This window comes from Salmo salar, chromosome ssa15 (assembly GCF_905237065.1).
Source record: "Salmo salar chromosome ssa15, Ssal_v3.1, whole genome shotgun sequence".
In the NCBI taxonomy this organism is placed as follows: Eukaryota; Metazoa; Chordata; class Actinopteri; order Salmoniformes; family Salmonidae; genus Salmo; species Salmo salar.
In genome coordinates this window covers 50,281,854-50,306,201 of record NC_059456.1, presented here as the reverse complement: position 1 = coordinate 50,306,201, position 24,348 = coordinate 50,281,854, and the positions used below count along the sequence as shown (strand labels likewise).

Sequence of the window (24,348 nt, the reverse complement as noted above, 5' to 3'; positions counted from 1 at the left end):
GTTTATTGCAAAATGTGATTTCCCAGTAAAGTTATTTTGAGATCTGGCCATTCGGTAGCAATTACGAGATGATAATATATTATTCTTTGAATGACAATATTATAATTTACCAATGTTTTCGAATAGTAATTTTGTTATGTTCACCGGAAGCATTTCAGAGAAGAAAAAAATCTGAATTTCACGCTACTGTAAAATGCTGTTTTTGGATATAAATATGAACTTGATGGAACAAAAAATGCATGTATTGTATAACATAATGTCCTAGGAGTGTCATCTGATGGAGATTGTCAAAGGTTGGTGCATAATTTTAGCTGGTTTCTGCTTTTGGTGACGCCTGACCTTGAATTGAAACTGGATGTTTGTACTTTTGTGGCTATGTACTGTCCTAACATAATCTAACTTTATGCTTTTGCCGTAAAGCCTCTTTGAAAATCGAACAATGTGGTTAGATTAAGGAGATGTTTATCTTTTAAATTGTGTAAAATAGTTGATTGTTTGAGAAATTGAAATTATTAGATTTTTGATGTTTTGAATTTCCAGCCTTGTTAGCAATCCCGTCTCGGGGTTCATTGCTAACCTGTAGCCCCAACAGGCTAGACCAATTATGTACCAAAGACTTAAATAAAACGTTTTTTATTGTTTTTCTGCCATGCGTTATATGCGGTAGGTTATGTATTGTATAATAGCACAATCATTATTTTAATTCCGGGGTTTTTGTATGCACAAGTGTATGCATAAGACCTAATATGCGTATGTGTGTTTTGAATGAATCATCACCTTACGCTGTATATTTCGTTGTTAGGCTTTAAAACAACATCCACAACGACCATTTTTCCACTCAGTTTCAACCTGTTGTTGAACTTCTTTCTTCAAATTTATCGATGAGGTGAGTTTTAAAAGCATGAAACTGTTTTGAAGAGAAGTGTTTGATGTGATTTTTGATTGTATTTGCATTGATGTCAGAGTGGTTAGAGGGACAATAGAGCCCTGAGTACCAGGCCATTAGGACCTGATGCTCGTTAGTGAGTTGGGTAGCACCAACGCATGTCCAGAGTTAATAAAATTAGATTACCGACTCAAAGGTCACGTGGAATTGTACTGTGGTCATAACACATGACTGCCGGTGTGGCGGTAATACGCTCACTGCAACAGTCCTGGTCAGACATCCCTGGAAAATGCTCAGGGCTAAAGACCCAACAATGTCACATACTGTTAAACAGGTAACCTGGCTAACATGTAGTACTGCTGTATCCAGGTTATGTTGTGGTGTGACCAGCAGGGTATTTGGTGTGCCCAGCTTATATCGCTCACTGAATATAACACTGTGCTTGCGGCAAATGTGACTCATCCTCCTACAACATTAGCAGCATTATTGCAATCAACTCTAAACTATGATGACACGTGCAGTCATCGCAAGCCCCAAAAACACAGGTGACTCGCTAGCCCCACAATTACAGTTTGCACATCCCACCTACACCTCCCATTAGTACAACAATATAATCGTCTTAGAGCTTCAGTAATAATGGAGCATGGAAACGAGGCTTAATGTGTGTGGGGGTGGGACAAAAGCAGGAAGTGAGACAAAAGCAGGAAGTGAGTTGATTCCCAGTGATATGACGATTAAGCTGTGGGTAACTGATGCATGCAGGGATAGGACTGATGCATGCAGGGCACCTCACCAGGTTCTCTCTCGCTCTCTGTGTGTGTGTGTGTGTGTGTGTGTGTGTGTGTGTGTGTGTGTGTGTGTGTGTGTGTGTGTGTGTGTGTGTGTGTGTGTGTGTGTGTGTGTGTGTGTGGTTAGGTGTGTGGTTAGGTGTGTGTGTGTGTGTGGTTAGGTGTGTGTGTGTGTGGTTAGGTGTGTGGTTAGGTGTGTGTGTGTGTTTGCACGCGTGCATGAGTGAGTGCATGCGTGCAGGCGGGTGTGCATGCGTGCAGACCTCCAGAACACAAGCAACCGTCCTGTTCTGGAAGGGTGATTTTCAAAGCCAGCTTAGAATAACAATAAACTAAGACATGTCTCAGAGGGAGAGCCGATGCATCCTCTGGGTCACAATCAGGACGAGGAGATATTCTGCTCTGACGCATTCAACAGTACAATAAGGTAACAAAAATGTTATCGGAACCATCGTTACCGCTTCCATGATCCCCTGCCAAGCCATGCTACATATCTAGCTGTACATTCTTTTGCTGGTGTCTGTTTCTTTTTCTGTCCAATCATTCTATTATCTGTATTACAATATCACTCTGTACCGCTATCCTTCTTCCTATAGCTTACCTAAAGCGTATTTATCTACGAATCTATGGAGTGTTGCCTGACAAGAGGGGAATGAGTGCAAACAGGCACTGTACGTACAGTCAGGTCCAAACTTATTGGCGTCTTTGATAAACATGAGAAAAAGAGACTGTATAAAATAAATAATACAAATACTGGGCTATATTGTACATTGTATAATATTTTATGCTAATACAATTGCTCAGATGCAGAGATTTTGTTTAACAAATAATAATTTTTATCAAAAAATGATACGAGGTCTAAATGATTGTCACCCCTGTTTCTAATAGCTTTCAATAGCTCACCTTGCAAGGATAACGACACTGAACCTTTTTCTAAAATGTTTCATGAGATTGGGAGGGATCTTGGACCATTCCTCCATATTGAATCTTTCCAGATCCTTGATATCCTTCGTCTGCACTTATGGACTGCCCTCTTCAATTCAAACCAAACAACAGGTTTTCAATGGGGTTCACGTCCGGAGACTGAGATGGCCATTGCAAAATGTTGATTTTGTGGTCAATTAACCATTTCTTTGTGGATTTTGATAAGTGCTTTGGGATATTGTCTTGCTGGAAACTTGTGGCCAAGTTTCAGCCTCCTGGGAGAGGCAATCAGGATTTTGGCTAAAATGTTCTGGTACTTGTGTAAAGTTCATGATGCGGTGACCTTAACCAGGACCACTGGAATCAAAATAGCCCCATAATATCAAAATCCACCCCCATATTTTACAGTAGGGGTTCTGTTCTGCATATCCATCTTTCTTTGTATGCAAAACCCACCACCGGTGTTGCGTGCCTCTATTTTCATGTCATCGGACCACAACACCGGTTTTAATCCAAGTGCCAATGCCGTTTAGCAAACTCCAGGCGTTTACATTTGTTGGATGAAATGAAAATGGAGCTCTTTGGTAACACACACCAGTGGTGGGTTTTGCATCAAAAGAAAGATGAGAATTTTCTTTGCATACAATATAGCTCAGTATTTGTATTATTTATTTTATACAGTCTTTTTGCTCATCTTTAACAAGGGTGCCAATAACTATGGATCTGACTATATGTGCTGAGTGAGACATATGAAGTGGGGTTAGACAATTTCTCCTTTATGAAGACATTCAAATAAATAAATGAGATTTTATTGTCAGACAATTTATTTTAAAACCTTGTCCTTTGACCATGACATTGGAGAGAAGTGAAGGGTTGCCATAGCCTTGTCAACAGTGCTGTGATAACATGACGCACATTTCCTCTGTAAGACGATTGGCAAATATTGAAATAGCAGTTGATAAACGTCAGATATACCTGCATTGGTCTATGACACACCAGCTAGAATACTTATTTTATATCTGAGCTGATGAACGGAACTGGGTTCCAATTACTAAACAAAGAACAGTCGAAGCCCACTGTAAGGACAGGGTCACAAGTCAGCGAAGCGGCTGCAAACCAACTAACCAAACAAACGTAGCAAAGCTCTTAGTCATGCATTAACACAGGTTGTTGATGCACTGGGGTAGAATAGGAACATGTCACAGCCAATCGTAACCAAGGAGTTATTCTTACTCTGTTGCCCAGCATCATCAAATGACATGTCTAAATCATGCATGCTCCCCCAGAATGTCCCACTGCAGACAGAGGTCACAGAGACATGATATGGATATAACAGTCAGGTCAAATAATGTCTTTGCTTTAGCAAGCTAGAGGTGTATACAGTATAACTACTGTAGGAGAGCTACTGTAAAACAAACAGGCAGGAGGACACAAAAATGACAAAAACATTGTTGGCAGTGTCTGACTTTGATGAAATTCAACGATGAAAGCCGGGGGTTAGGGTTGAAAACAGCTTGCAAAAAGCCTGGAGCTAGGGGTTAAGGTTTTTAAATGGTGTGTCAAAAAGGCGGAAGCCGTGTTCAGGGTTTTGAAAGGGGGTCAAGATCCAGCCAAGATAAAGGTCAGAGCTTCTACATTATTTACGGTAATCCATGAGCCACATTGGCTGTCGGAGCAAAAATATCATTTTAAATTCTGCCATCCAATCTAATGTCCAAACCAAGTTCATGAGCAGTTATTTAAAGTTCAGTAATGCAACCAAATGTTTACCCAAAGCCATGTCAGTAATGCTGTGTAATATATAATTCACACCCAACTGTCATCCCTGTAACAAGGCTTGCATATTCATAAAAAATGTTGCCTTGTCTGTAACAATCCCAGAATATATAACAGTATATTCATCTCTCACCCTCCACACTTGCACTAGTTTGGTTTAAACGTACCCTGCTAATGATAACCAGTACAGTGTCCATTTTAGAACATCCTCAGCCTCAAGCAGGAGTGATGTATGAGGCTGAGGGTGTCTTGAAACAGACACAGTAACCAGGATGTAGTGACAATGCATTATTGAAAACCAGAAGTACAGTAGCTCTAGTCGAGACATTAATGAGCCTACCTTTGGGGTTCTATGTGGGGTCTCTGCATAGCTGATTTGAGGACGAGGGCGTCGGGTCGGATGGCCTTCTGGGGTGAGGTCTTGGGGCTGCCATCAGATTCGCCACCCGAGTCGTTGTCTTCTTCTCCCATGGCTTTGACGTAGCTGCTGCTGCGCATCCGCCGACACGGGATCTCCTCGTCCTGGTCCCCATCCTCTGGGTATCCACTCCACTCATCCTGAGGCACCTGTGGCAGAGAGTAGGGTTGAATATTTTCCTGGTATTTTACAAACGTGTTTTTTTTTTAACGTGGCTTAAATAATTCAACAAAAACAGTTCTGTCGGAATGAGGTTTGGGAATTAGGCCTAATACATTATCACAGCATATTGGCTATACGCTTGGCCTGCCAATATTGTTCTACTCAGACCATATCATATTTCAAAAGTCGAGCTTTGATAACAAAATAGATTAGTTGGTGTAACACTTTCGAGGCACTGCAGAGCTTAAATTTAAATAATTAGCTTTTTTATTTTATTGGACTGAGTTATTGGACTGAGCTCGGGAACTGAAAAATCTCCAACTTCAGTGTATTCAAAACAACTGAGAACTCTGAAAAAAATAGCTCTGAAAAATCGATTTAAACGGTCATCCAACTCGGAATTCCTTCTAGAGCGCCGACTTTTCGACCTGAAGATCACTGATGTCATGATTTGACCTCGTATTTTTCCAGTTGTTCTGAACGCAGCATTGAGCACACTGACGTTCCCAGTTGTTTTGAACACAGTATTAGTCTCAGCGGAGGGAAAGAGCAGCATAGGCTCTGCCTCTCAGGGTCCCTGCTCCCCCTTCCTTCCTTTGGTGAGACTAACCAGGGAGGGGACACTGTCTTCTACCTGATGGCGAAACTCGAGTCGCACCGCATCTGCCTCATACACAAATTCATGTTGTTCCTATGAACAGAAAAAGTGAAATTTTCCTAGATATTAAAATAGACACGGCAAGCTACTAATATTAGCTTAATAAAAACGCAGGGCTATCGATACGTGGCTACTCATTCATTGTAGCTAGAGCGCAAGTGAAAGTAGCCTACTGTGTAGCTTGTTTAATGTTTTGTAATAGTATTAAAAACAGTGTTGACAGTGCTACTCACTCATAAAAACAGCAGCTATTTGCTGTATTCTTTGACGGTCTCTCTGTGGTCATGGTTTTAAACGTTGTGAAGTCCTACGTAGTGTAGTATCAAACATTGCTGTGACCGGTGCAGTGGGCATACTCGATTTTAGCCACAGATCTACTGGTCCGCCGGGTAGGACAAATTAAATAGTTCAAAACGGGAACACTTTGTTTTCCCGGTGTGCAGGGCTTCTGAATCAAGCGCACCTATCGCCAGCAGTCCAACACGAATAATAATATAAAAGGAGAGCAAGCCTTTATCGTTGGCTTTTCTGCAGAAATGTTTGGTGATCGACTAGGAATGCCTTGAAGATTGCGATCGACCGGTTGGCGACCACTGCTGTACTCCATTGTATTATATGACTGGAATTACACACCTCATTCAAACCATCAAACTGGGAGAGAACATGCAAAGATGGTGCAGGACATGCGGCCTACAAAGTTACAATTAAAGTCTAGCAAATTGATTTCGTTTGGAAATATAATAGGGCCTATTTTACATTTTTATAATTAGTAGGCAGACGCATATGTCGCCTACCTTTCATATTTCCCCTAGTGATTTGTAACGTGAGCATTCGCCTAACTCGTCTTTCTCTCTCTAGTGTTGCTTCATTCCTTCCTAATTTTCAACAGTTAAGTTTCGTTGTCCTCATCTTCTTCATAGTAATGACATGCTTGAATAATGTAGGACTAGAATAAAACGCAGACGGCTTTCACTTCTCTTCACGAAGATTGAATGGGTATGGGTGACGGGTAAAAATAAATAACTGATTAGCCTACCGCCATCACGCATTCTCTCTTCTCCCCGTCAGTTCTATTGGCTGCTGTATATAACATTCAGCAAATACGAGCTTGTATCTCTCTTCCAATAGTCTGTTAGTAAGCTATAAGAAATGCAAACAAATACAATCCAGTAAATTATTCTAGTCTAGCTTTTCGTGGGACTCGAAGAGCTAAGAAGCGTTTTTTAATGGCCCGCGGTGCACAGGTGCGTAATGCACAAGAGACGGAGGCTATACACTTATGCATAACCCATCATTCATTAGATATATGGCTTACACTGCATTGAATTTATTACCTGAAAAGGATTATCTATTTTGGATGCAATTTGAAGGGAATTGATGCAGAGATAGAAAGACGGTGAGAGCGTGCTCGCGTATGCACTGATTTAAAGCAACTATATTCAAGTGATAGGCTGCAAAAAATATATATATATCTAATGTACAATTAATAAATAAGGGACCCCCGAAAGCCAGAAGGAAATGTCTAAATTAGACGCGCATTCAGTCCTTATATTACTGTAACATAAGCCATGCTGCAGCAAATGTAAGCCTACCTGTCACAAGAAAAAAAGTGACCGTGATGAGATCGTACATGCATTGTGAACTGCCCTCATCCTGAGATGCGGTGTCTGACCCCATCCTGAGCGTTGATGATTGATCATGCAGAGAGAAGGCCATAGAGAAGCCAGATTTAGACATCTTGTATATACTGAACAAAAATAAAAACGCAACATGTAAAGTGTTTCATGAGCTGAAATAAAAGATCCCATAAATTGTCCATGTGCACAAAAAGCTTATTTCTCTCATATTTTGTGCACCAATTTGTTTATATCCCTGTTAGTGATCATTTATCCTTTGCCAAGACAATCCATCCACCTGACAGGTGTGGCATATCAAGATGCTGATTAAACAGCATGATCATTAGACAGGTGCACCTTGTGCTGAGGACAATAAGAGGTCACTCTAAAATGTGCAGTTTTGTCACACAACACAATACCACAGATGTCTCAAGTTTTGAGGGAACGTGCAATTGGAATGCTGACTGCGGGAATGTCCCCCAGAGCTCGGGGACATGTTTATTTCTCTAAAATGTAATGTTTATTTCTCTACCATAAGCCGACTCCAATGTCGTTTTAGAGAATTTGGCAGTACATTCAACCGGCCTCACAAACGTAGACCACATGTAACCACGCCAGCCCAGGACCTCCACATCCGGCTTCTTCACCTGCGGGATCATCTGAGACCAGCCTCCCAGATAACTGATGAAACTGAGGAGTATTTCTGTCTGTAATAAATCTGTTTTGTGGGGAAAAACTCATTCTGGTTGGCTGGGCCTGGCCCCGCAGTGGGTAGGCCTGGTTCCCAAGCCTATTGCTGCACCCCTGCCAAGTCGTGTGAAATCCATAGATTAGGGCCGAATGTATTTATTTCAATTGACTGATTTCCTTATATGAACTGTAACTCAGTAAAATCATTGAAATTGTTGCACGTTGCGTTTATATTTTTGTTCCATTTAATTTAACAGTTCACTTTCACCTCATAATTGACAGTTTTCTCGTAATTATTTATCCCAGGAAAAGGGAGTGTGTTTGGGCGGGAAATCTTGGTGTATCTCAGTAACCCATTTTCTGGTATTCAACCCTAGCAGAGAGCCCACCTCTGTCAGTCACATAGATCCAACTTGTCTGCACAGGTGAACATGTAGGATGTACTGTACTGTATGTTTTTGTATTACACACACACACACCTCAGCCTTGTATGCCTGCTCTCTAAGCAGTTCCTTTATTTGCAGGGACAATGGGAGCCAATTAGCCAAAGGATTGGGAGAGCTGACTCAGGCCAGAAAGAGTTTTCCCCAAACACACACAGGGACTCACTGAAGCAAAATGATCCCCATCCCCAGCCTCTGTTCTCCCCTCAGATTCCCCCCTCACTCCCCAAAGGTCTAGCTACTCTAAATATCCAGTCTCACTCCTCTCTCCTACTCCAAAACCCTTTTTGGAATATTCATCTTTCTCTAACATTAAACATTTTGTATTTTAGCCAAAGATCTTTGAACCAGAACAATGGACAGTAGGTGTGTATAGGCAGCTGAACAACACCCTTACATATTTTACAGAAACAACTCAAGAGAAATGATCCTTGTGGCAAGATACTTTTCGCTTATCATACAGAGAATATTATCTCCAAAAATATTATATGATTCAAATGTCCAGAGTACTTAAGTACTAAAATACACAAGAAATGCAGCAAAATATACTTTTTGTAGAGATGTTGTACCGCAGTGTACACCAATTCCCTTTCCACTTGTACTCCCATCTTGTACAGAATGGTTATGAATACGACCCCCCATTGAGGCCCACTTGTGTATAGCATGGCTCTGATGTCTGAGCACTGAGTGGAGTCAAACTTCCTAGGGAATGGATCTGTGGGCTGCAGAATTCCAGCCCGTTCCAGATTCCCAAGCACATCCAAACAGGGAATGACACCACAAGTGCCTGTCGGAGTGGCGAGTCCCGGTGAGATGGGCTCAGTGTGAGGAGAAGAGGGGTGTGAAAGGAGTGAGAAATAAAGGCACTGCAATCTGTCACCAAATGGCTTGTTTCATCTACAGGGAGGCTCTGTGGCCTAGCTTCACTGTGCCCTGTTAAAATGTTGGGGGACAGACAGGCAATCAATTCATACATTCTTGTGACACAGGACCAATGTGATTTCTCACACAATGCCGGTTTAAGCACAGTGTGGGTTTGATTGAACCCTACCTACAGTGGCTGCCATTCATTCACCTGAGGCTGTGCTCATTACTTTTACGGTGACACAGTGTAGTTAATGACAAATTATTAATTCAAGCAGCAGACAGGTTAAGTGGCAAATAATCTTGGTACTATTGTTAAGTTTCAATGTCAGTAATTGTTCTGGACAATGTGATTTAAAGAACCCTCTTTTTTTACATACAGTACTTACATATATATATTTTTTACATACATACTAAAGCATATGGCTTTAGGTACCACAGTGTATATCAACAAAAAATGAAATTGCACTGATCATAGGAACTATCGCTATGCAGTATTTAAGATAATGAGGATTTGTTCAGCGATTGTCTTTCCCATGGGCCACAACAGCAGTTAACAAGCCTAGACAAGTGGTGCATCTCAGTAAATGAATGTTCTGTTGTAGTAAATATGAAACTTGTACTGTAAATTCAGAAGTCTCAGGGTCTGCTCTAGGGATAAGAGTGTTACACAGTATAGTGAGTCAGGGGAGTAATAAAGTAATGGATAATACCATGTCTTCCTCCTGAATCCTACAGTATGTCCTTTTACTCCTCCAGATTCATTTGAAGGGGAATGTACTGTAGGCAAGTGTGTAGGTTGCAGCCATAGCAACTGGAGATGAACAAGCGACATTAACACATCATGCATATGCAACAGCGTAGCCTCGACTGTAAAGGAAAAAAAAGGGGTCTGCTTCGACGAACAGCAGCACAATTAATAGCGATTAAGGGATTGAGGTTAATTACATAGTGGTGTATGGTGTAAACGAACGCTTTGCCGTAAACATACACCAAAACAAAGTGGCTTGTGTTTTACTGTACGAGTGGCTCTAATTGGTGAAGTCAAAGGCCCAGTAACAGTCAAAATTATTTTTTCCCTGTGTTTTATATCACATTCTACAACAGCTGATGAAACTAACACTGTAAAAATGTGTCAGTTAAACTTATGTATTCCTTTATGGGTAGTGTGATGCGTAAGACACATTTTTACTGGAAGTCATTAGTGGCTGTTAAAATGCATGATCCTTTCTCTCTCTTTCTTTTTGTCGGAACATAACAGGGTATAATGACTACATGGAATGTGTTTCTCTGCTGATAGGAATGTAACAGGATATAATAAGGACTACGTGGAATGTGTTTCTCTGCTGATAGGAATGTAACAGGATATAATAAGGACTACGTGGAATGTGTTTCTCTGCTGATAGGATTATAACAGGATATAATAAGGACTACGTGGAATGTGTTTCTCTGCTGATAGGATTATAACAGGATATAATAAGGACTACGTGGAATGTGTTTCTCTGCTGATAGGATTATAACAGGATATAATAAGGACTAGGTGGAATGTGTTTCTCTGCCGATAGGATTATAACAGGATATAATAAGGACTACGTGGAATGTGTTTCTCTGCCGATAGGATTATAACAGGATATAATAAGGACTACGTGGAATGTGTTTCTCTGCCGACAGGATTATAACAGGATATAATAAGGACTACGTGGAATGTGTTTCTCTGCCGATAGGATTATAACAGGATATAATAAGGACTACGTGGAATGTGTTTCTCTGCCGACAGGATTATAACAGGATATAATAAGGACTACGTGGAATGTGTTTCTCTGCCGATAGGATTATAACAGGATATAATAAGGACTACGTGGAATGTGTCTCTCTGCCGACAGGATTATAACAGGATATAATAAGGACTCGTGGAATGTGTTTCTCTGCCGATAGGATTATAACAGGATATAATAAGGACTACGTGGAATGTGTCTCTCTGCCGACAGGATTATAACAGGATATAATAAGGACTCATGGAATGTGTCTCTCTGCCGACAGGATTATAACAGTATATAATAAGGACTACGTGGAATGTGTTTCTCTGCTGATAGGCAGCGTGCGTGTAATCGACATAAAGAACTGGTCTTGCAAAATTTATAGAAGGTATTTTTCTCTTCATTTTTTCGAACAATTGGGTCCATTGAACTGAGCAGGCTGGGCTGACATGCTTATAGCCTTTGTTAGCACCTTCTTAATATCAACAGAAATCTATAATATTGTGCTGTTATTATTTATATTAATATTATCTATTATTATTGTTGTTATAGAATTTTTCTGACTGTTTTCCATGTTAATTAGATAGTTCTCTCTTAAAAAGCACCCTTATAGACATGCAATAGACCTATGGGGATTTGAATGTGTGAGTAAAGGGTGGCAGTATTGAATTATGTTGTCACTGCCCATATTTACGTTTAGCCTACGCCAATTGGTGGCCAAAGGTTTGCCTTAGGATGCAACGGTGTGTCATGGGTCAGGGAGATGGTCTGATGGTCTTAGTGACAACAGACCTCCCAGATATAGCGGGAGGTTTTAGTAGGTGGAATATTAGGGCAAAATAGTTAATAATTGACTTTTGACTGCATAACTTAGACACAGTCGATCCCCTTATTGTATGGGACACTTTCAAATGTACTTTTATAGGCCATTCAAATCAATACTCATCATTAAAACAAAATCAGTTTAGGTCAAAAGAGATTAGACTAAAAGAAAATATAGGAAATAACAGCACAGTTGGCAATAAAAAAACTGTACTATAGAGGCCCATTATTATTCTACATGATTATTTTTATACTATTATTGCCACCTGTGCTGTTATTTCCTCTATTTCCTTTATTAGTCTAATCTCTTTTGACCTAAACTGTTTTTGTTTTAATGATGAGTATTGTATTGAATAAGTTAGAGGAAAAATAAAAAGAATTGGAGGAACTTATTCAAGAACGATTAAGTGTATTTTATTACAAAAATAGTTCAAATTGAATGGAAAATTGTGAAAAATGCACAACAAAATTATTGAATCTTCAACATAGAAATGCTACAAAAAATTATTTACAAAAACGTATTACAAATGACAGAGTCATCCATGATTTCACCAAATTATATTTTAAAGAGGAAGCGAAATATTTTAAGCATATGTTTTATTTTCAGTCTCCTCCATCTCGACTGAATGGTGTTAACTGTAAGGAATTCTTTCTTAACAATAATGAATGTAAAGTGAACAAATGTACAGAAAGACCTGTATAAAGGCTAACTTGCAGAGAAGGAAATTCCTGAGGCAATTAAATCATTTCTGTCTGAAAAACTACCAGGGCTTGATGGCATACCTTTTTTATGTATTCAAATATCCATTATCAGAATGTTTTAACTACTTTCAGGTACTCTACAAGAAGGTCTGATTTCATTACTGAAACAGAACCCAGGTGGTAACTATAAAGATCTAATCCATTTAAAAAACTGGAGGCCTCTTACCCTTCAATGTTGTGATGCAAAAATACTGGCAAAATGCATTGCACATAGAAAAAAAAGGTTTTACCAGATATTATTCATACTGATCAGACAGGGTTTTTACATGGACGATATATTTGAGATAATATACGATAATTATTTGAAACAATTGAACATTATGAAACATCCAAGATACCAGGCCTGGTCTTCACAGCAGATTTTACTTTTTTTTTTGAAAAGGTGTTTGATAAAGTAAGACTCGAATTTATGTATAAATGCCTGGCCTACTTTAATTTCGGTGAATATCTTTTCCAATGGGTTAAAGTTATGTGCAGCAACCACAGGTGTAAAAAAGTAAATAGTGCTTACTTCTCAGAAAGTATTGAGCTGTTAAGAGGAGGCTGTCCATTGTCTCAATATCTATTTATTATGGCCATCGAAATGCTAGCTATTAAAATCGGATCCAACGAGAACATCTAGGGGTTAAAAAACCAGGGGTTAAAAACAAAAGTGTCAATGTATGCCAATGACTCAAGTTTTTTCTTATGATCTGGTCTTAAATGAACTTACCACAACCATTTTTTTTTTAAATATAAAGTTTGCAAAAATAGATAAGATTCTGCAACAATGGAGAGGTAAGTATATGTCTATTCATGTAAAAATCACATTGATTAACTCTTTGGTCCTATCATAGTTTACTTACATACTAACGGCACTGCCTACTCCAGGCGATTCATTTTTTAAATCATATGAGCAAAAAACATTTAACCTTATTTGGAACGCTAAGCCAGACAAAATGAAACATTCCTATTTATATAATGAAAATTAGTTTGGGGGCCTAAAATTCTGAAATATTAAAGCATTACATTTCTCACTAAAAACTTCACTCATAAATAAGTTAAGAAAGGAACATGCTTTGTTAGAAACATTTCCTTTTTGCCTTTATACAGATTACAACTTCTCATTTCCAACTAATTGAAAATTAAACTTTGTTTAAAGTATCGCCCTTTCTTAAAAAGCCATACAAAGCTGGTTACAATTTCAATGTTGTCCTTCAAAAAAGATAGATCAAATATAACAAATATTATGGTTGAACTCAAATATACCGATTGATAAAAATAAAAAATCTTTATGGAAAATTGTTTTTAAAATGTTATTATATTTATAAATGATATTATGAATAGAAATGGTGGAGTTGTGACACATATGCAGCGATCGGAAATCTATGGGAATGTCTGCTCAAAGTTACAACCAATTAATTGCAGCATTACCACAACAATGGAGGAGGTAGTGGAAGAGGGAGAAGGTAGAGAACTTGTTTGTCTGCTATATATTAAAGATAAATTATCTGAAAAGGATTGGAATAAATATAAAAATATACCAGTTTAATTTTAGATTTTTTGTTGTTGACAGCTGCTCCTTACAGGTTGCAAAAATAAACGGGAAGAGATTTGCGATGTACTGATTCCATGGCACATGGTATATGAACTCACAAAAAACAACACTTGATTCTACACTTCAAGCTTTTCAATTAAAATTATACAAAATGATTGGCACCAATTGAATGCTATATACATGGTGAATACAACAATCTCAGCTCTGTAGATTTTGCTATGAAGAGACAGACCTTGAACTCTGCAAAGCAGACAGCTATTTGACCAAGAAGGAGAGTGATGGTGCTACATCAGATGACCTGACCTCCACAATCACCCAACTTCAACCCAATTGAAATGAGTTGGGATGAGTTGGACCGCAGAGTGAAGGAAAAGCAGCCAAGAAGTCATCAGCATATGTGGGAACTCCTTCAAGACTGTTGGAAAAGCATTCCTCATGAAGCTGATTGAGAAAATGCCAAGAGTGTGCAAAGCTGTCATCAAGGCAAAGGGAATCTCAAATATAACATATATTGAGATTTGTTTAACACCTTTTTAGTTACTACATGATTCCATATGTGTTATTTCATAGTTTGATGTCTTCACTATTATTCTACAATGTATAAAATAGTAAAAATAAAGAAAACCCTTGAATGAGTAGGTGTTTCCAAACTTTTGACTGGTAATGTGTATATTTTTGTAAAAACACTGTAAAAGTGAGAAAAGTTACAGCGTCGTCATTGTAGAATTTTAAGACCCTTGTAGGTAAAAAAAAAACACTGTCACAGTTGTCGTAAGGATTGGACCAAAATGCAGCGGGAATATGTATACTCATCTTCTTTTTATTTTGAAGAAGGAGAAACAAATAAATACGTATACAAAAAAAGAGCAAAAGGAAACAGTCCTGTCAGGTGCATAAACACTAAACAAGGAACAACTACCCACAAAATCCCATAGAAAACACACCCCTCTTAAATAGGACCTTCAATTAGAAGCAACGAGGAGCAGCTGCTTCCAATTGAAGGTCTACCCCATTAACTAAACATAGAAATAGAAAGACTAGAACGAACATAGAAATATACTAACATAGAACATTAACCACAAACCCCGAAACACATAAAACAAACACCCCTCTTACATAAGAACATAGCCTAACAAACCCCGAAACACTCTAAACAAACAACCCCTGCCACATCCTGACCAAACTACAATAACAAATAACCTCTTTACTGGTCAGGACGTGACAGTACTCCCCCCCCTAAAGGTGCAGACCCTGGATGCACCTCAAACAAAAAAAACACAAAAATAAACCCCAAAACAAAACAAATCCCAAACAAAAGGGAGGGAAGGGAGGGTGGCCACCGTCACCGACGGTTCTTGTGCTACACCCCCCTCCCCAACCTCCTCCTATGGAGGTGGCTCAGGCTCCGGCCTTACTCCCCAACCTAACCTGTCCACCCACGCTAAATACTTATTCAATTTTACCCCTCCCGAAGTCTCTGGGCTATGGCGCATCGCTGAAGACCTCGGGCTGATGCGTGTCGCTGGAGACCTCGGGCTGATACACGTCGCTGGAGACCTCGGGCTGAAGGGTGACTCTGGGAGCTCCGGACTGGAGGGCGACTCTGGCTGCGCCGATTCCAGACTGTAGGGCGACTCTGGCTGCGCCGATTCTGGACTGTAGGGCGTCTCTCTCGGTTCCGGACTGTGGGCCGTCTCTCTCGGTTCCGGACTGTGGGCCGTCTCTCTCGGTTCCGGACTGTGGGCCGTCTCTCTCGGCTCCGGACTGTGGGCCGTCTCTCTCGGCTCCGGACTGTGGGCCGTCTCTCTCGGCTCCGGACTGTGGTCCGTCTCTCTCGGCTCTGGACTGTGGGCCATCTCTGCTGGCTCCGGACTGTGGGCTGTCTCTCTATGGGGCACTGTCGCCAGAAGCTCTGGACGAGGCACATTATTCGCAAATGGAAGAAACACAAAAGAACTGTCAATCTCCCTCAACCTGGGGCTCCATGCAAGATCTCACCTCATGGAGTTGCAATGATCATGAGAATGGTGAGGAATCAGCCCAGAACTACACTGGAGGGTCTTGTCAATGATCTCAAGGCAGCTGGGACCATAGTCACCAAGAAAACAATTGGTAACACACTACGCCGTGAAGGACTGAAATCCTGCAGCGCCCGCAAGGTCCCCCTGCTCAAGAATACATATACATGCCCGTCTGAAGTTTGCCAATGAACATCTGAATGACTCAGAAGACAACTGGTGAAAGTGTTGTGGTCAGATGAGACCAAAATGGAGCTCTTTGACATCAACTCAACTCGCCGTGTTTGGAGGAGGAGGAAGGCTGCCTATGACCCCAAGAACAGCATCCCCACCGTCAAACATGGAGGTGGAAACATTATGCTTTGGGGGTGTTTTTCTGCTAAGGGGACTGGACAACTTCACCGCATAAAGGGACGATGGACGGGGCCATGTACCGTCAAATCTTGGGTGAGAACCTCCTTCCCTCAGCCAGGGCATTGAAAATGGGTCGTGGATGGATATTCCAGCATGACAATGACCCAAAATACATGGCCAAGGCAACAAAGGAGTGGCTCAAGAAGAAGCACATTAAGGTCCTGGAGTGGCCTAGCCAGTCTCCAGACCTTAATCCCATAGAAAATCTGTGGAGGGAGCTGAAGGTAAGAGTTGCCAAACGTCAGCCTCGAAACCTTAATGACTTGGAGAAGATCTGCAAAGAGGAGTGGGACAAAATCCCTCCTGAGATGTGTGCAAACCTGGTGGCCAACTACAAGAAACGTCTGACCTCTGTGATCGCCAACAAGGGTTTTGCCACCAAGTACTAAGTCATGTTTTGCAGAGGGGTCAAATACTTATTTCCCTCATTAAAATGCAAATAATTTTATAACATTTTTGACATGCGTTTTTCTGGATTTTTGTTGTTGTTATTCTGTCTCTCACTGTTCAAATAAACCTACTATTAAAATTATAGACTGATCATTTCTTTGTAAGTGGGCAAACGTACAAAATCAGCAGGGGATCAAATACTTTTTTCCCCCACTGTATATATATATATTGAATTTGGCCATTAATACTATAGCCTATAGAAATGCATCGAATAACACATTCATGATTGGCAAAACACAGTTAAAAAATAAATCATGAGGATAACATTTTTGAAGTGTATGTCCTATATCAGGAAATATTTTTGTTTTTGGACATATATTTAACCCCTTTTTTTGTTGGCACAAAACTACCTCCATACTTCCATTCATTTTTACCTTCAGATGAGTCCCGTGACACTTATGGGGGTCGTAGAGCTAAATGGAGAATGCCATCGTACTTCTGAGATTCTTATCTTCCCATGGAGCGGTCATAATTAGTAGGCCAAACCGTTCGTACACTACAGACTTTTTTCAGGGTATGTCCTGGTCAAACAAACAGTGCTGTAGCTCTGCCACTTTCCAACAATATAGGCGGATGCAATGGATTTAGACCATGCCCATTCAAACAAACATTAGTTTAAACTGACGGATTATGTGTGTGGATTTTTAAAATTATGTTAATTAGATTGACACACAGGTGCATCAATAGACCAATAACAAAAAGAGTTCCAAACCTCTTTGTCAATAACAGATAGTTTTCCCCTCCTCACTCAGATCATTGACCACTAGTCCTAGCAAAAATTCTTAATTGAGAAATAGTTTTTTGCTAAAAAGTTATTTTTTACCAATTTTAATGAAAATCTATTACACTAAGGTTCTTAATTTTTATCCAGAAATGATTTGATATTAATATACAAACAGCTGCATTCGGCCTTTAAAAAGGCATGTTCTAGTCAATCAACATTAGTAGACTGTACATGCCAATAAAACATATATTCTATCACTCTAAGAAAGATGATCATATTCAAGGCAATTTATTTTGATCAAAGATGCTTGAATCATATTTATCTTATACATCCTTATTTCACTGCAGATTCATTGTTATTGGCATTTACATGAAATTAACCATCCATGGCCAATCAAATGAACGCGCCAGTCACAGTGAGCAACCTTAGCAGAGTTGCCAACAACCGGATGCATCTGGTTTTCAGGCATAGAGCTATCTTCAACCTAGCTTCCTTTTCCGCTGAAGACTGGATATGGGAACTCCATTCAAGCGTTTCTTTTACACCTGCTACATTAGCTTACACAGTGAGTAATCTGTTTCTTTCCTCTTCCTGGACCTTGGAGATGGCAATCTAAAGCTGTGTGATGTCACACATGTTGTAGTGTCCAGTATATTGATCAGGTGTATGTACTGTATGTATAACATAACATTCCATTACGCTGCTCATGCTGTACTCCGAGTGGATAAGGGGAGCTGCGGTTCTTAGAACAACAGCCCAGGGCACTAGTGGTCTCTCTCTCCCTCTACCAGTTACTCACTACAACCAATCATGGGCCCTGCCTAGCTAATTCCTCTCGACAGTCCCAGTCACTGGGCTGCTATCAGAAAGAGCATAGCGGATGATTGTTTTTATTTTTTCCTGGAGGAATGTTTAGATCTATGTCTCCTTCTCTCCCTTTCATTCTCTCGTTAGCTCTCACCCCGTAATGACAAAGCAAAAACAGGTTGTTTGAAATTTTGGCAAATGTATAAAAAAGAAAAAAATGAAATATAACATTTACATAAGTATTCAGAGCCTTTTCTCAGTACTTTGTTGAAGCACCTTTGGCAGCGATTACAGACTTGATTGTTCTTAGGTATGATGCTACAAGCTTGGCAAACCTGTATTTGGGGAGTTTCTCCCATTCTTCTCTGCAGATCATCTCAAGCTCTGTCAACTTGGATGGGAAGCGTCGCTGCACAGCTATTTTCAGTTCTCTCCAGAGATGTTTGATTGGGTTCAAGTCCGGGCTCTGGCTGGGCCATTCAAGGACATTCAGAGAATTGTCCCATGCCACTCCTGTATTCTCTTGGCTCTGTGCTTAGGGTTGTTGTCCTGTTGGAAGGTAAACCTGCAACTCAGTCTGAGGTCCTGAGAGCTCTGGAGCAGGTTTTCATCAAGGTTTGCTCCGTTCATCTTTCACTCGATCCTGACGAGTCAACCAGTCCCCTGCTGCTGAAAAACATCCCCACAGAATGATGCTGCCAGCATGCAGACCAGAGAATATTTTTAGAGGCCTTTTGGCAAACTCCAAGTGGGCTATCATGTGCCTTTTACTGAGGAGTGGCTTCGGTCTGGCCACTCTACCATAAAGGCCTGATTGGTGGAGTGCTGCAGAGATGTTTGTCCTTCTGGAAGGTTCTCCCATCTCCACAGAGGAACTCTGGAGCTCTGTCAGAGTGACCATCGGGTTTTTGGTCACCTCCCTGACCAAGGTCCTTCTCCCCCGATTGCTGAGTTTGGCCGGTCCGCCAGCTCTAGGAAGTCTTGGTGGTTCCAAACTTCTTCCATTTAGGAATGATGGAGGCGACTGTGTTCTTGTGGACCTTCAATGCTGCAGAAATGTTTTGTTACTCTTCCCCAGATCTGTGCCTCGACACAATCCTGTCTCGGAGCTCTACAGACAATTACTTCAACCTCATGGCTTAGTTCTTGCTCTGTGGGACCTTATATAGACAGGTGTGTGCCTTTCCAAATCATGTCCAATCTGTTGAATTTACCACAGTTGGACTCAAATCAAGTTGTGGAAACATCTCAAGGATGATAAATGGAACAGGACGCACCTGAGCTCAATTTCGAGTCCGAATGCTAATTATATATATTTTTTGCAAACATTTCTAAAAACCTGTCTTCTATTTGTCTTTATGGGGTATTGTGTGTAGATTAATGAGGAAAAACCTTTATTTAATCCATTTTAGAATAAGGCTGTAATGTAACAAAATGTGGAAAAAAGGGAAGGGGTTTGAATACTTTCGGAATGCACTGTGTGTCATGGAAAGAGTTTCACATTTTTTGTACACTCTGTTTGCATACACTGAAAAAACATAACAGTTCATATAAGGAAATCAGTCAATTGAAATACATTTAATTAGGCTCTAATCTGGGAACACAGATATGCGTCTGTTGGTCACAGATACATTACCTTAAATAAAAGTAGGGGCGTGGACCAGAAAACCAGTCAGTAGCTAGTGTGACCACCATTAGGCTCATGCAGCGTGACACATCTACTTTCCATAGAGTTGATTAGGATGTTGATTGTGGCCTGTGGAATGTTGGCCCACTCCTCTTCAATTGCTGTGTGAAGGTGCTGGATATTTGCGGGAACTGGAACATCCCAAATATGCTCAATGGGTGACAAGTATGGTGAGGATTCAGGCCAAGGAAGAACTTGGATATTTTCAGCTTCCAGGAACTTTCAAAAGATCCGTTCAACATGGGGCTGTGCATTATGATGCTGAAACATCAAATCTAATTTTATTTGTCACTTTAGCAGATGTTATTGCGGGTGTAGCGAAATGCCCCAAAACATTTTGTGTCCCAGAAAAAACCCCTCACCAAAGTCCAAAACAAGCAAAAACAAAATGTCATCATAATATATGCACAAACTCTACCAATCTGTTTTGGCTGGGAAGCATGCGGACACCTTAACAGGGATGTAAACAAATATGTACACACAATTTAAGATAAATAAGCTTTTTGTGCCTTTGGAACATTTTCAGCTCATGAAACATGGGACCAACACACACGGTACATGAGTTTATATTTCATAATCATTTTTGTTCAGTGTATTTCCTTAAACATCCTGTGTTGTTGTCATGGATCCCTCCGGAACTTTCATTCCGCACACCTGGTCCCTATTCCCAGTAATTAGTAATTGTGTAAGTGTGCCCTTGGTTTACCAGTGTCCTGTCGATTATTGTTACAATGTCACATACACATGGTTAGCAGATGTTAATGCGAGTGTAGCGAAATGCTTGTGCTTCTAGTTCCGACAATGCAGTAATATCCAACGAGTAATCTAACCTAACAATTTCACAACAGCTACCTTATACACACAAGTGTAAAGGAATGAGGAATATGTACATAAAAATATATGAATGAGTGATGGTACAGAACGGCATAGGCAAGATGCAGTAGATGGTCTCGAGTACAGTATATACATATGAAGATGAGTAATGTAGGGTATGTAAACATTATATAAAGTGACATTGTTTAAAGTGGCTGGTGATACAGTTTTCATCAATTTTTACATTATTAAAGTGGCTGGATTTGATACAGTATGTTGGCAGCAGCCACTCAATGTTAGTGGTGGCTGTTTAACAGTCTGATGGCCTTGAGATAGAAGCTGTTTTTCAGTGTCTCGGTCCCTGCTTTGATGCACCTGTACTGACCTCGCCTTCTGGATGATAGCGGGATGAACAGGCAGTGGCTCAGGTGGTTGTTGTCCTTGATGATCTTTATGGCCTTTCTGTGACATCGGGTGGTGTAGGTGTCCTGGAGGGCAGGTAGTTTGCCCCCGGTGATGCGTTGTGCAGACCTCACTACCCTCTGGAGAGCCTTACGCTTGTGGGCGGAGCAGTTGCCGTACCAGGCGGTAATACAGACCGACAGGATGCTCTCGATTGTGCATCTGTAAAAGTTTGTGAGTGCTTTTGGTGACACGCCGAATTTCGTGCCATTGTGGATTGCGCAGATGATTACGGGTCTCGTCCCGTGTGTTAATCATTGTCCGCGTCTGTTATTTATTCGAGGTACTTCTCGCTCTTTTGTTTGGGTTTCTACCCAGTGTTTTGTATAGTGTTTGTTTGGTCTTCTGTCCCCGTGCCTTTACACGGCACGCCGTAATTTGGGTGTAATAAGAAACCCTATTACGCATTCCTGCGCCTGTCTCCAAATCTTTTATACCAGCGTGACAGTTGTGTGCTTATTCTTTTACTAGGTACTGCAGGAATGTCTACCAATGGCATGCCCATCTTTTCATGAGAAATTGCACTCATTACTCAAAACATTATTCATAAGTATTTATAAAGTATGACTAGCTCTCACTTTTGATTAGGAACTAAAAAAATACTTTACTAATGATTAGTCAATTGTTTATAAATGTGGAAGTAATGATTCATTAATGGTGGACACATAATTTATGAATGCCCTATACATGGTTTATTAGGGACCCTTAAAATAAAGTGTTACCTAACTATGCCACAGAAAGGCACTAGGGATGCCATCTCCTTCACATATCTGTATCTCTAAATTACAGTGTTGCCTTGTTGATTAGTCAAGAGGGATACAGAATTACAGGTAACTAAACACATTCATGAGGAAAATCTACATCAATGTAGCTAATTACTTGCAAGGTGAATACAAATGAACACTTCCTAAAACAATGCAAAGCCAGGATGGGTCACAATGCAATTGACAGACAGACTGCTGTTGTAGCCTAAGAGGACACCATTAGGTGTGTCAAACTGCTTAACAGAGCAGAGAGGCTAAGCTTCCCAAAACACTCAAATCTCCCCACCAATGCCTGACTTGGCAAGTCAACATGATAATTAGCTGGCTCGCTTATATCTTTGCTTCAAAGCTCTATCAGCAAAACCATCACGCACACTAAATTGCTGTTTGTGCATTTCTCTGTTCCCACATGAGAGCATTGAAAAAAAAGCAGCGATTGTATGGAAACTAAATTAATCAGGCTTAAAGACAGCAATAAAGGAAAGGAATAATTTTAAATAATCTTTCCTTCTAATGCGTCATCTTTGAGCAGCTGGCTAGGGCAGTGGTTAACAAGGCAGGCGTCATTCATGTGAGCCCAGCGCTAGCTCGTTAGCATTCCCCTATCTCTTCTCTGAGTGGATGTTATTATACCTGAAAGAAGAGGTACCATTGTGCCACTGGATCCAACTATGCTAGCAAAGTTCTGGTATAATTAGTTTCTTCACATTTCAGCCATTACAATGAGCCCGTCCTCCCCATTTCTATTTACACCAGCCTCCACTGATCATATATTGTACGTCAATGAGGATGTTTTGAGATGTTGTAACCATCAGTTATGCTGTATCAACAGCCCATCGACAAGCGAGATAAAAGTTGATACGAGGCTAAAATGGACTGTATTTATTGAACTTTATTTAACAAGGCAAGTCAGTTAAGAACAAATTCTTATTTACAATGATGGCCTACCAAAAGACAAAAGGCCTCCTGCGGGGATGAGGGCTGGGATTAAAAATAAAATATAGGACAAAACACACATCACATCAAGAGACACCACAACACTACATAAAGAGAGACAACAACATAGCATGGCAGCAATACATGACAACACATCATAGTAGCAACACAACATGACAACAACATGGTAGCAACACAACATGGCAGCAACACAACATGGCAGCAGAACAACATGGTAGCAGCACAAAACATGGTACAAACATTATTGGGCAAAGACAACAGCACAAAGGGAAAGTAGGTAGAAACAACAATACATCAGGCGAGCAGCCACAACTGTCAGTAAGAGTATCCATGACTGAGCCTTTGAATGAAGAGAAGGAGATAAAACTGTCCAGTTTGAGTGTTTGTTGCAGCTCATTCCAGTCGCTAGCTGCAGCGAACTGAAAATAAGAGCGACCCAGGGATGTGTGTGCTTTGGGGACCTTTAACAGAATGTGACTGGCAGAACGGGTGTTGTATGTGGAGGATGAGGGCTGCAGTAGGTGTCTCAGATAGGGGGGAGTGAGGCCGAAGAGGGTTTTATAAATAAGCATCAACCAGTGGGTCTTGCGACGGGTATACAGAGATGACCAGTTTACAGAGGAGTATAGAGTGCAGTGATGTGTCCTATAAGGAGCATTGGTGGCAAATCTGATGGCGGAATGGTAAAGAACATCTAGCCGAACGAGAGTATCCTTACCTGCCGATCTATAAATCATTTCTCCGTTATCTAGCATGGGTAGCATGTTCATCTCAATCAGGGTTAGTTTGGTAGCTGGGGTGAAAGAGAAGTGATTACGATAGAGGAAACCAAGTCTAGATTTAACCTTAGCATGCAGCTTTGATATGTGCTGAGAGAAGGATAGTGTCCCGTCTAGCCATACTAGACTCTAAACCCTCAGAGGGAGAGGGGCATTCACACCGGTAGGGAGAGGGGCATTCTTCTTACCAAACCACATGACCTTTGTTTTGGTGGTGTTCAGAACAAGGTTAAGGGCAGAGAAAGCTTGCTGGACACTAAGAAAGCTTTGTTGTAGCGCAATTAACACAAAATCCGGGGAGGGGCCAGCTGAGTATGAGACTGTATCATCTGCATATAAATGGATGAGAGAGATTCCTACTGCCTGAGCT

The 24,348-nt window shown here is 40.6% G+C and overlaps 1 protein-coding gene across 1 annotated transcript in view; it reads right to left on the bottom strand.

Annotated features, from left to right (window-relative positions):
- dlgap2b (discs, large (Drosophila) homolog-associated protein 2b) overlaps positions 1 to 24,348 on the bottom strand; it is a 142,092-nt gene that overhangs the window by 9,432 nt on the left and 108,312 nt on the right. The window contains exon 3 of the mRNA XM_014144922.2: positions 4,715 to 4,941. Coding sequence (XP_014000397.1) covers positions 4,715 to 4,941 — 227 coding nt within the window. The remainder of the gene's footprint in view (positions 1 to 4,714; positions 4,942 to 24,348) is intronic.